Source organism: Salmo salar, chromosome 03 (assembly GCF_965601325.2).
Source record: "Salmo salar chromosome 03, fSalSal1, whole genome shotgun sequence".
NCBI classification, from domain to species: domain Eukaryota; kingdom Metazoa; phylum Chordata; class Actinopteri; order Salmoniformes; family Salmonidae; genus Salmo; species Salmo salar.
In genome coordinates, this window is record NC_138293.1 from 11,054,990 (window position 1) to 11,068,600 (window position 13,611).

A 13,611-nucleotide genomic window follows, 5' to 3' on the forward strand; every position below is an offset into this window, starting at 1 on the left:
GAGATTTTGGGTTCCAACCGCCATGTCTTTGTGATGCAGAGTAGGTGAACGGATGATCTCCGCAAATGTGGTTCCCACCGTGAAGCATGGAGGAGTAGGTGTGATGGTGCTTTGCTGGTGACGCTGTCAGTGATTCACTTAGAATTCAAGGCACACTTAACCAGCATGGCTACCACAGCATTCTGCAGCGATACTCCATCCCATCTGGTTTGCGCTTAGTGGGACTATCATTTGTTTTTTAACAGGACAATGACCCAACACACCTTCAGGCTGTGTAAGGGCTATTTGACCAAGAAGGAGAGTGATGGAGTGCTGCAACAGATGACCTGGCCTCCACAATCACCCGACCTCTACTCAATTGAGATGGTTTGGGATGAGTTGGGACTGCAGAGTGAAGGAAAAGCATCCAACAAGTGCTCAGTTTATGTGGCAAGTCCTTCAAGACTGTTGGAAAATCATTCCTCATGAAGCTGGTTGAGACAATGCCAAGAGTGTGCAAAGCTGTCATCAAGGCAAAGGTTGACTACTTTGAAGAATCTCAAAAATAAAATATGTTTAACACTTTTTTAGTTACTACATGATTCCATATACAGTTGGGCTGAGTGTGTGGGTGTGTGTGTGGGTGTGTGCAAAGTGGTGCAAAGTACTTAACTAAATATACTTTAAAGTACTAATTACAGTTGAAGTCGGAAGTTTACATACACTTAGGTTGGAGTCATTAAAACTCGTTTTTCAACCACTCCACAAATTTCTTGTTAACAAACTATAGTTTTGGCAAGTCGGTTAGGACATCTACTTTGTGCATGACACAAGTAATTTTTCCAACAACTGTTTACAGACAGATGATTTCACTTATAATTCACTGTATCACAATTCCAGTGGGTCAGAGGTTTACATACACTAAGTTGACTGTGCCTTTAAACATCTTGGAAAATTCCAGAAAATGTCATGGCTTTAGAAGCTTCTGATGGGCTAATTGACATCATTTGAGTCAATTGGAGGTGTACCTGTGGATGTATTTCAAGGCCTACCTTCAAACTCAGTGCCTCTTTGCTTGACATCATGACAAAATCAAAAAGGAATCAGCCAAGAACTCAGAAAATAAATTGTAGACCTCCATAAGTCTGGTTCATCCTTGGGAGCAATTTCCAAATGCCTGAAGGTACCACGTTCATCTGTACAAACAATAGTACGCAAGTATAAATACCATGGGACCATGCAGCCGTCATACCGCTCAGGAAGGAGACGCGTTCTGTCTCCTAGAGATGAACGTACTTTGGTGTGAAAAGTGCAAATCAATCCCAGAACAACAGCAAAGGACCTTGTGAAGATACTGGAGGAAACCGGTACAAAAGTATCTATATCCACAGTAAACCGAGTCCTATGTCGACATAACCTGAAAGGCCGCTCAGCAAGGAAGAAGCCACTGCTCCAAAGCCGCCATAAAAAAGCCAGACTATGGTTTGCAATTGCACATGGGGATAAAGATCGTACTTTATGGAGAAATGTCCTCTGGTCTGATGAAACAAAAATAGAACTGTTTGGCCATAATGACCATCGTTATGTTTGGAGGAAAAAGGGTGAGGCTAGCAAGCTGAAGAACACCATCCCAACTGTGAAGCACAGGGGTGGCAGCATCATGTTGTGGTGGTGCTTTTCTGCAGGAGGGACTGGTGCACTTCACAAAATAGATGGCATCAGAGGAAGGAAAATTATGTAGATATATTGAAGCAACATCTCAAGACATCAGTCAGGAAGTTAAAGCTTGTTCACAAATGGGTCTTCCAAATGGACAATGACCCCAAGCACACTTCCAAAGTTGTGGCAAAATGGCTTAAGGACAACAAAGTCAAGGTATTGAAGTGGCCATCACAAAGCTCTGACCTCATCCTATAGAATATTTGTGGGCAGAACTGAAAAAGCGTGTGCGAGCAATGAGGCCTACAAACATGACTCAGTAACACCAGCTCTGTCAGGAGGAATGGGCCAAAATTCACCCAACGTATTGTGGGAAGCTTGTGGAAGGCTACCCGAAACGTTTGACCTAAATTAAACAATTTGAAGGCAATGCTACTAAATACTAATTGAGTGCATGTAAACTTTTGACCCACTGGGAATGTGATGAAAGAAATAAAAGCTGAAATAAATAATTCTCTACTATTATTCTGACATTTCACATTCTTAAAATAAAGTGGTGATCCCAACTGACCTAAGACTGGGAATCTTTACTAGGATTAAATGTCAGGAATTGTGAAAAACTGAGTTTAAATGTATTTGGCTAAGGTGTATGTAAACTTCCGACTTCAACTGTATGTGTTATTTCACATAGCACAAATAAAGAAAAATCCTGGAATGAGTAGGTGTCCAAACTTTTGACTGGTACTGTATATAATAATAATAATTATTATTATTATTGGACATAAAAGACCAGCAAATCAGCTCCAAGTGATTTTAATTTTGGAAATCTGTTCCAAGGTATTCCCACAGATATGTGATTGTATACAAATTTAAGTTTGAAATGATTATGTTTTAAATCAAATATTATATCTGTTTGGGCTTCTTGTGGTCAGTTTGTAGTCTACAAATAATTTGTAATTATGTTCCAGTCCCCTGACCATCTGCGCAAGAAAACTGAGCACGTCACAGAATGTGTTTTTTGGAGAAAAAAAAATTGAAAGCGGGAAAAATCCATATATTAGCCGCGTCATTGTTTAAGCCGCGATGTTCAAAGCCTGGGAAAAAAGTTGCGGCTTATAGTCCGGAAATTACGGTAGTCAAAATGATTAGTCACAGGAATCAGGACTAATAAAGCCAATACAACTGGCTGTTTTACAAACGGTACTCCTTCCACATGGATGGGCGTTGATAAAATTCCATTGCAGACCGGCACTGCAGGATACACTATTGTAGTTTTGCGTGGGAGGAGGACTGCAATTGTTTGTCTCGTTAGGCCAACAGAACAGCCAGGACTGGGCCTGTGTGTGTGAATGTGTGGGAGTGTGTTGCCTCAAATGTACAAATATCCACTGTGTGTATCTATGTTGTTGTAGTAAACCTTCAAGGCATGCTCTCTTCAGGGTTGAATCTTAATTTGAGATCCCAGGTGCATAATCTGATCTGTGTTCTTTTCTCTAATCTCCCATATTTATGTGATAATATTTACATACTCAGATGACAAATGATGATGATGTCGTTGGTGATTTACTTACATTGACACCATCGATACCAGGAAATCCTGGGTGACCAGTCTGACCCTGCAATACAAAACAAGGTGGCATCAGACTGTCCACTGTTAATGACAGGTAGAGAACACAGACTCTCACTCTGCACATCTGTCTCTCATACAGACAGACTCTCACTCTGCACATCTGTCTCTCATACAGACAGACTCTCACTCTGCATATCTGTCTCTCATACAGACAGACTCTCACTCTGCACATCTGTCTCTCATACAGACAGACTCTCACTCTGCACATCTGTCTCTCATACAGACAGACTCTCACTCTGCATATCTGTCTCTCATACAGACAGACTCTCACTCTGCACATCTGTCTCTCATACAGACAGACTCTCACTCTGCACATCTGTCTCTCATACAGACAGACTCTCACTCTGCACATCTGTCTCTCATACAGCCGCACTCATCAAGTGAAGTCACATCAACCCAAGGTAAGACAGGCAGAGACAACATAGAAAGACAACTACACAAACATAGAGAAAGACAGACCAACACACACACAAAGTCACACCCACAAAGTCACACCCACAAAGTCACACCCACAAAGTCAAACCCACAAAGTCACACCCACAAAGTCACACCCACAAAGTCACACCCACAAAGTCAAACCCACAAAGTCAAACCCACAAAGTCAAACCCAGACACTCACCCGTTCCCCTTTTTTTCCGTCCAGCCCAGGTGGTCCCTCGACGCCCCTCCTCCCCTTCTCTCCGTGAGGCCCTGCGGAGCCCCTGATGCCATCTGGGCCCTGTGGCCCCTGCTTCCCCAGCTTCCCTGGGGCCCCCTGGAGAGGAAAAGAGAGCTCAAGTAGTAACAATGTCATTTACACAGCACACACTTCCGATCTGGGTGTAGTAGTCCTCAATATCCCATTAGCCCGTTGAGCTAAAGCCTAGGCTTTAGCTATGAGAGCTAACACAAGTATTCAGCTCTGGAAAACAAGGATATGTATGAGCTGAAAACATGTGTTGAATCCCTGCTACTGCACTGAGCACAATATTACCCTTTTCTCTTTCCACCAGGTAAATCTATCAATTCATCTGCAGCTTCTAGTCATTCCTTTACACCTCTTTTATTTACAAACAGTGGGCAGACATCACTTTCTTATCAAGTTTCACATCAAACCAAAACATTCATTTGTACCACCATATCATACATAATAGGCTACTGTAAATGTCTGAGCACTAGCTCAAAGTGGTCTCTGTATAAAACACTAGAATGTCAGACTCAGGTCAGTCTGTGAGGTTCCTTGGGCTTTGGGATCATGGCTGCACAGTGGTGGACTGTGGGGGTCCAGTGGAGCGAGGGGAGAATTGAAAAGTCGTACCCGGGCTCCCTTGGCGGGGAGACAGCTGCACACTGAGCAGTCTCTGCCATCACACGAGCCCAGCGTCTCTCCCTGAAAAACACATATCACACACACACACAGACCAATGAGACGCTGCCACACTGTGACAGCCATGAAGATTGACCAATGAGACGCTGCCACACTGTGACAGCCATGAAGATTGACCAATGAGGCATTGAAGAGATCAGTTAGAGGGACAGACTAGTGATGGGCACCAACATGGATAATTCTATATGATATTGATATGAGCAAGGCATAATACGGTTTCACCTTCCTTTCAACCTACACTATTATGTAAAAAGCATGGATGACTGTTCCTGCATGCACAAAACCCTCTCCCAGACCTTCTCAATAGACTCTCAACTCAGCATACTTCATTGCCTGCTGATGGGGCATCAATGGTAAATGGGCTTCCCATTGTATTCAAACTTGTTGGGTAGGTTTTATGCTCCCAGAACATTCCCATCTGGCCTATTGGGCAACCAGTTGTCTGGACTTCACAGAGACATGGAAGCTAACAGAAAAGTGAACATTTACACAATTGCAATGTTGTCATTTTCAAACATTGCAAGTGGGGTAATCTGAGGTAAAAGGTGTTTACGATATACAGTGAGGGAAAAAAGTATTTGATCACCTGCTGATTTTGTACGTTTGCCCACTGACAAAGAAATGATCAGTCTATAATTTTAATGGTAGGTTTATTTGAACAGTGAGAGACAGAATAACAACAACAAAAATCCTGAAAAACAATTGTCAAAAATGTTATGAATTGATTTGCATTTTAATGAGGGAAATAAGTATTTGACCCCTCTGCAAAGCATGACTTAGTACTTGGTGGCAAAACCCTTGTTGGCAATCACAGAGGTCAGACGTTTCTTGTAGTTGGCCACCAGGTTTGCACACATCTCAGGAGGGATTTTGTCCCACTCCTCTTTGCAGATCTTCTCCAAGTCATTAAGGTTTCGAGGCTGACGTTTGGCAACTCGAACCTTCAGCTCCCTCCACAGATTTTCTATGGGATTAAGGTCTGGAGACTGGCTAGGCCACTCCAGGACCTTAATGTGCTTCTTCTTGAGCCACTCCTTTGTTGACTTGGCCATGTGTTTTGGGTCATTGTCATGCTGGAATACCCATCCACGACCCATTTTCAATGCCCTGGCTGAGGATAGGAGGTTCTCACCCAAGATTTGATGGTACATGGCCCCGTCCATCGTCTCTTTGATGCGGTGAAGTTGTCCTGTCCCCTTAGCAGAAAAACACCACCAAAGCATAATGTTTCCACCTCCATGTTTGATGGTGGAGATGGTGTTCTTGGGGTCATAGGCAGCATTCCTCCTCCTCCAAACATGGTGAGTTGAGTTGATGCCAAAGAGCTCCATTTTGGTCTCATCTGACCACAACACTTTCACCCAGTTGTCCTCTGAATCATTCAGATGTTCATTGGCAAACTTCAGACGGGCATGTATATGTGCTTTCTTGAGCAGGGGGACCTTGCGGGCGCTGCAGGATTTCAGTCCTTCACGGCGTAGTGTGTTACCAATTGTTTTCTTGGTGACTATGGTCCCAGCTGCCTTGAGATCATAGACAAGATCCTCCCGTGTTGTTCTGGGCTGATTCCTCACCGTTCTCATGATCATTGCAACTCCACGAGGTGAGATCTTGCATGGAGCCCCAGGCCGAGGGAGATTGACAGTTCTTTTGTGTTTCTTCCATTTGCAAATAATCACACCAACTGTTGTCACCTTCTCACCAAGCTGCTTGGCGATGGTCTTGTAGCCCATTCCAGCCTTGTGTAGGTCTACAATCTTGTCCCTGACATCCTTGGAGAGCTCTTTGGTCTTGGCCATGGTGGAGAGTTTGGAATCTGATTGATTGCTTCTATGGACAGGTGTATTTTATACAGGTAACAAGCTGCGATTAGGAGCACTCCCTTTAAGAGTGCTTATTTCCCTCATTAAAATGCAAATCAATTTAGAACATTTTTGACATGCGTTGTTCTGGATTTTTTTGTTGTTATTCTGTCTCTCACTGTTCAAATAAACCTACCATTAAAATTATAGACTGATCATTTCTTTGTCAGTGGGCAAACATAAAAAAATCAGCAGGGGATCAAATACTTTTCCCCCCTGACTGTATATTTCGATATGATTTTGATATCAAATGGAAAAATGCTACTGATATCGATATGAACTTTCCATAAATCGGTGCCCAATCCCTAGTGTGAACTGTGAAACTTTGCATGTTATGACAGAAGACCCTAAAGATGCAATTGAAGTTCATCGATTTGCTTTGACTACTTTCAACCATAGTGTCAAACACAAGTTGTGTGGGCTACACACGGTCGTGTTCATCAAACTAGGCCATCCTTCATAGACCCCCAAGAAAGTAAAAAGTATATACTCTTATGTGCTTGTGTGTCAGTGCGTTTGAATGTTTCTGTGTGAGAAAGGGATTACACAGCCTGTGTGTTTTTTTTTTAATGAACTAACCGCTTTCTGTCTCATCTCCATAGCTTGTGTTGAAAGTCAGTTGCACAAACACCGAGCAATGTTTGTTTAGGGTTCCTAAATATTTGGATATTAATTAGGCAGGAAGGGCTCCCACTACACATTTGGCAATAAAACGGAGCTTCAATCCCTGCGTGAACTCTTAAACCAGACTCACATTTAACAGTTTAATTAATCAATGATTTTAATACCGTGGATGTGGACCAAGTCTGTAGAGGACGGGGATTTGGGTTTTGTTTACATGGTTTACAATCATACAAATGTTGAGGGTGTAGGAGAATTCCATTCATATCCTATTGCCCTAGATCAATATTCCCCAAATCTGTCAGTACCAGGATGTTAGCTAGGGGTACAAAAATAGGTAGGTAAATGTTGGATGCCAGTGAAGATCACGAGCAGCAGCCCACTGGGAACACACTGGTTGAATCAACAATTGTTTCCAAGTCATTTCAATGAAATTATGTTGAACTAACATGGAATACATGTTGCATTGACATCTGTGTCCAGTGGGCGGTGACATAAACGCTAACGCAAAACAACACTAACTTGTCTTAAGTACAGTTGGGGCAATATTTTTCTGTCGCAAAAACAGCTGAGCTGTGAACTAGCGTACCGCAACGTTCTAAACAACGGGAGTTTCGATACTGTACCTCACGATGGCATTGCATGTGGCGTGTTTATCATGCTGTGACCAAATCAATCTTCTTCCTCACGGAAATTGTTAAAGGCCCAATGCAGACAGAAATTAGATTTTTCCTATGTTTTATATTTCCATACTATAAGGTTATACTGTACAATTGTGAAAATGATGATAATGCCCTTTTCGTGTAAGAGCTGTTTGATAAGACTGCCTGAAATTTCTGCCTGTTTTGGTGGAATAGTTTTGGCCTGCCTGGTGACCAGGCAGTAAATTAGTTAATTGACCAATGAGAAAGTGAGTTCCGAACCTCTCTGCAAATAAAAGCTAGTTTTCCGTTTTCCCCTCCCCACTCAGAACACTCCTAGACAGTCCTAGCTAAATGAACATAGTTTACCCTCCACTACAACCCTTGTACGGCACCATGTGGGGGGGGTTTCACAGTGTGCAATACTGAACACGGACGAGGACAGACCAACCTACTGACACACCGCATCATCACTCTGACTGAAACAGGTGGACTTGAGGTCAAGGCAGAAATTCCACAGTTGATGGACTTAAGTTTATCTTAGGTCTAAACAACTACATTCCAACAGTGAAGCCAAAACCTTATAAGGTCAGCTTAGTTTAGATAGAGAGAGTAAAGCTGATGCTAGATCTGTTTCTGTGGGAAACTTCTTCTACCATTTGAAACGGCTGTACAGAGGGTGTTAAATATGACTTATACTTACAGCATTGACCCTCTGTTCAGAGATGTGCAGCAGGACGATCCACCTGTAATTTCACAAAGTGTTACAGTAAACCTCCATTCATCAAAGTCACATCGCTGGGAGGCGTGACCTGCATCCAGGTGACCTGCATCCTCAGAGAAGTGGACCACTCGGTGTGTGTGTTTAAGTTCTTTGTGTGCGTGTGTGCGTGTGTGTGTGTGTACACATGTTGCATGTGCCTCTACACACATTTGTTTTGTGTGGGTTGAGATTGAGTTGAGAATCTAAAAGTAAACGTGCACGGCAACTGTTTGTCACAAGGCATTTCATCAATTTACACTGGTGTGTCTAGTCTAGCCTATAACATGCCCCATAACTACTTCAGACAGGAATTCTCATTCATTGCTGTTTGAGCCCTAATGCACAGATATAGGACCTTCATTTAATCACAATGTTGTTGCAGGAAATGCATCAACCCCTACAAAAAAAAGTCCATTAATTAACATCCTACATCTGTATAGTGTTGTCAAGTGGGAAGACACTGTCTTGGTCTGAACATGTGGGTCTGAGCAAGTGTGATATCATACGCTGCGCTGTGAAAAAGTATTTTCCCCCTTCCTGATTTCTTTGCACATGTCACACTTAAATGTTTCAGATCATTAAAACAAATTGTAATATTACACAAAGATAAACTGCATTTTGTGTTTACTTGGGTTAAGTGCTGATTTTATTTATTAAGGGAAAAAAGCTATCCGAACCTTCATGGCCCCATGTGAAAAAGTAATTGCCCCTTAAACCTAATAACTGGTTGTGCCACCCTCAGCAGCAACAACTGCAATCAAGCGTTTGCGATAACTGGCAATGAGTCTTTCACATCGCTGTGGAGGAATTTTGGCCCACTCTTCTTTGCAGAATTGTTTTAATTCAGCCACATTGGAAGGTTTGCGAGCATGAACCGCCTTTTTAAGGTCATGCCACAGCATCTCAATAGGATTCAAGTCCGGACTTTGACTAGGCCACTCCAAAACCTTCATTTTGTTTTTTTAAGCCATTCAGAGGTGGACTTGCTGGTGTGTTTTGGATCATTGTCCTGCTGCAGAACCCAAGTGCACTTCAGCTTGAGGTCACGAACAGATGGCCGGACATTCTCCTTCAGGATTTTTTGGTAGAGAGCATAATTCATGGTTCCATCAATCGCAGCAAGTTATCCAGGTCCTGAAGCAGCAAAGCAGCCCCAGACCATCACACTACCACCACCATATTTGACTGTTGGTATGATGTTCTTTTTCTGAAATGGTGTGTTACTTTTACGCCAGATGTAACGGGACGCACACCTTCCAAAAAGTTCAACTTTTGTCTCGTCAGTCCACAGAATATTTTGACAAAAGTCTTGGGAATCATCAAGATGTTTTTTGGCAAAAGTGAAACGAGTCTTTATGTTCTTTTTGGTCAGCAGTGGTTTTCGCCTTGGAACTCTGCCATGGATGCCATTTTTGCCGAGTCTCTTTCTTATGGTTGAGTCATGAACACTGACCTTAACTGAGGCAAGTGAGGCCTGTAGTTCTTTAGGTGTTGTTGTGGGTTCTTTTGTGACCTCTTGGATGAGTCTTCGCTGCGCTCTTAGGGTAATTTGGTAGGCCGGCCACTCCTGGGAAGGTTCACCACTGTTCCAAATTTTCTCCATTTGTGAATGATGGCTCTCACCATGGTTCGCTGGAGTCCCAAAGCTTTAGAAATGGCTTTGTAACCCTTTCCAGATTGATAGATGTCAATTACTTTGTTTCTCATCTGTTCCTAAATTTCTTTGGATCGTGGCATGATGTCTTGCTTTTTGAGATCTTTTGGCCTACTTCACTTTGTCAGACAGGTTTTATTTAAGTGATTTCTTGATTCAACAGGTCTGGCTAGTGAAATTGAACTCAGCTTTCCAAAAAAATGTGCTTAACCACAGTAAATTCATGATTTAACAAGGGGGGGGCAATTACTTTGTCACATAGGGCCATGAAGGTTCGGATAGCTTTTATCCCTAAATCTCTCTGGGCAAGGTGGGACTTGACCGTCCCACACTATTCAACAGCCAGTGAAATAGCATGGGGCGAAATACAAAACAGCAAAAATATCATCATTTCAATTTCTCAAACATACGACTATTTTACACCATTTTAAAGATACACTTCTCCTTAATGTAACCACATTGTCCGATTTCAAAAAGGCTTTACAGCGAAAGCAAAACATTAGATTATGTTAGGAGAGTACATAGACAAAAATAACCACACAGCCATTTTCCAAGCAAGGACGTGTCACAAAAACCCAAAACACAGCTAAATGAAGGACTAACCTTTGACGATCTTCATCAGATGACACTCCTAGGACATTATGTTACACAATACATGTATGTTTTGTTCGATAAAGTTCATATTTATATCCAAAAACAGCATTTTACATTGGCGCGTGATGTTCAGAAAATGTATTCCCACCAAAACTTCCGGTGAATGTGCACATCAATTTACAAAAATACTCATCATAAACGCTGACAAAATATATAACAATTATTTAAAGAATTATAGATAGACTACTCCTGGATGCAACCGCTGTGTCAGATTTTAAAATAGCTTTACGGAGAAAGCACATTTTTCAATATTCTGAGTACATAGCTCGCCATCACAGCAAGCTATACAGACACCAGCCAAGTTCGGTGTCACCTAAACTCAGAATTAGTATTATAAATATGCTCTGACCTTTGCTGATCTTCGTCAGAATGCACTCCCAGGACTGCTACTTCCACAAGAAATGTTGTTTTTGTTCGAAATAATCCATATTTATGTCCAAATACCTCCATTTTGTTTGTGCGTACAGAACACTATCCAAAGGCATAACGCGCGAGCACGGTACCAGAGACAAAAAGTCAAAATGTTCCATTACCGTTCTTAGAAGCATGTCAAACGCTGTTTAAAATCAATCTTTATGGAGTGAGAAAGGATTCATTTCGCAACTCCTACGGCTTCCACTAGATGTCAACGATCTTTATAAAGTTGTTTGAAGCGTCTATGATAAACAGAGAGCAAATTAGAATGCAAGGAAGTTGACATGTCGTCACTTCATTTTTTTGCGCCTGCGCATAAATCTGAGAAGCGTGAGTTTGTCATAATTGTTTATCTAGACATAGGATAGGTTGTGTGAAAATATTACTGATGTTTAACGTTAAAAATGGACCAAAAGATTAATGCTAAACAACGTTTGACATGTTTGAACGAACGTAAATAGATTATTTACTAGGTTTTTTTAGCTTTTCGGCGTGATTTTACACCCCCCCCCCACCACGTTTTGTGGGAGCATAATGAACGCTAACTACTTGGTGTTATTTGGACATAAATTATGAACTTTGTCAAAAGAAACCACATTTGTTCTGGACCTGCGATTCCTGGCAGTGCCTTCTGATGGAGATAATCAAAGGTAAGGGGATATTTACAATGTTATTATCGATATTAGATGAGCATAGCACCCCGTTTATTGCAAAATGTGATTTCCCAGTAAAGTTATTTTGAGATCTGGCCATTCGGTAGCAATTACGAGATGATAATATATTATTCTTTGAATGACAATATTATAATTTACCAATGTTTTCGAATAGTAATTTTGTTATGTTCACCGGAAGCATTTCAGAGAAGAAAAAAATCAGAATTTCACGCTACTGTAAAATGCTGTTTTTGGATATAAATATGAACTTGATGGAACAAAAAATGCATATATTGTATAACATAATGTCCTAGGAGTGTCATCTGATGGAGATTGACAAAGGTTAGTGCATAATTCTAGCTGGTTTCTGCTTTTGGTGACGCCTGACCTTGAATTGAACATGGATGTTTGTACTTTTGTGGCTATGTACTGTCCTAACATAATCTAACTTTATGCTTTTGCCGTAAAGCCTCTTTGAAAATCGAACAATGTGGTTAGATTAAGGAGATGTTTATCTTTTAAATTGTGTAAAATAGTTGATTGTTTGAGAAATTGAAATTATTAGATTTTTGATGTTTTGAATTTCCAGCCTTGTTAGCAATCCCGACTCAGGGTTCATTGCTAACCTGTAGCCCCAACAGGTTAACGTAAAAATGCGATAATATTCCAACCGGACAATAGCATATTCATTCAAGAAGAAAAAGAAGGAACGGCGCGCTCGCGGGATCGCGCATATCCAATCCCTTTGTCCCCAGGCAGTCCACTCAGTGACTGAGCTACTATTCTCTGCCCAGTGACAGGAGAATGCTGAAAGAACTTTCTGAAGGCTGTTGACAGCCAATGGAAGCCTTAGGAAGTGCAACGTGACCCCACAGACACTGTAGTTCCGATAGAGATTCAAAAGAAGAACTACAATTCTCAGACTTTCCACTTCCTGGTTGGATTTTTCTCAGGTTTTGCCTGCCATATGAGTTCTGTTATACTCACAGACACCATTCAAACAGTTTTAGAAACTTCAGAGTGTTTTCCATCCAAATCTACTAATAATATGCATATTCTAGTTTCTGGGCCAGAGTAGTAACCAATTTAATTTGGGTACGTTTTTCATCCGGCCATGAAAATACTGCCCCCTATACTTTAAGAAGTTAATAAATACAATTATCACTTAAAAACTGCATTTTGTGTTTACTTGGGTTATCTTTGTGTAATATTAAAATTTGTTTAATGATCTGAAACATTTAAGTGTGACAAATGTGCAAAAACAATAAGAAATCAGGAAGGGGCAAATACTTTTTCACAGCGCTGTATGTATATGTTCAGTTGTCTATTGTTTTTGTCTATTTAGAGCAAAAATAATAGCAAAAAAAGTCAAATAACATACATATATATATATATATATATATATATATATATATATATATATATATATATATATATATAAAAGGGAAGGCACAGTCTATCTTTTGGGTTCAAATCAAATCAAATTGTACTTGTCACATGCGCCAAATACAACAGGTGTAGACCTTAGAGGGAAATGCTTACTTACAAGCCCTTAACCAACAATGTAATTTTAAGAAAAATACAATTTTATATTTTTTTATAAACAGATAAAAGTAACAAATAATTAAAGAGCAGCAGTAAAATAACAATAGCGAGGAGGTACCGGTACAGGGAGGTACCGGTACAGAGTCAATGTGCGGGTTCACCGGTTAGTC

At 41.0% G+C, this 13,611-nt stretch overlaps 1 protein-coding gene across 1 annotated transcript in view; it reads right to left on the reverse strand.

The window, feature by feature from the left end:
* The window catches only part of LOC145877543 (uncharacterized), a 39,671-nt gene that overhangs the window by 24,257 nt on the left and 1,803 nt on the right, over positions 1 to 13,611 (reverse strand). Inside the window, exons 3-6 of the mRNA XM_082973257.1 lie at positions 8,462 to 8,504; positions 4,566 to 4,637; positions 3,888 to 4,022; positions 3,210 to 3,254 (exon numbers count right to left, since the gene is read on the reverse strand). Coding sequence (XP_082829383.1) covers positions 3,210 to 3,254; positions 3,888 to 4,022; positions 4,566 to 4,637; positions 8,462 to 8,504 — 295 coding nt within the window. The remainder of the gene's footprint in view (positions 1 to 3,209; positions 3,255 to 3,887; positions 4,023 to 4,565; positions 4,638 to 8,461; positions 8,505 to 13,611) is intronic.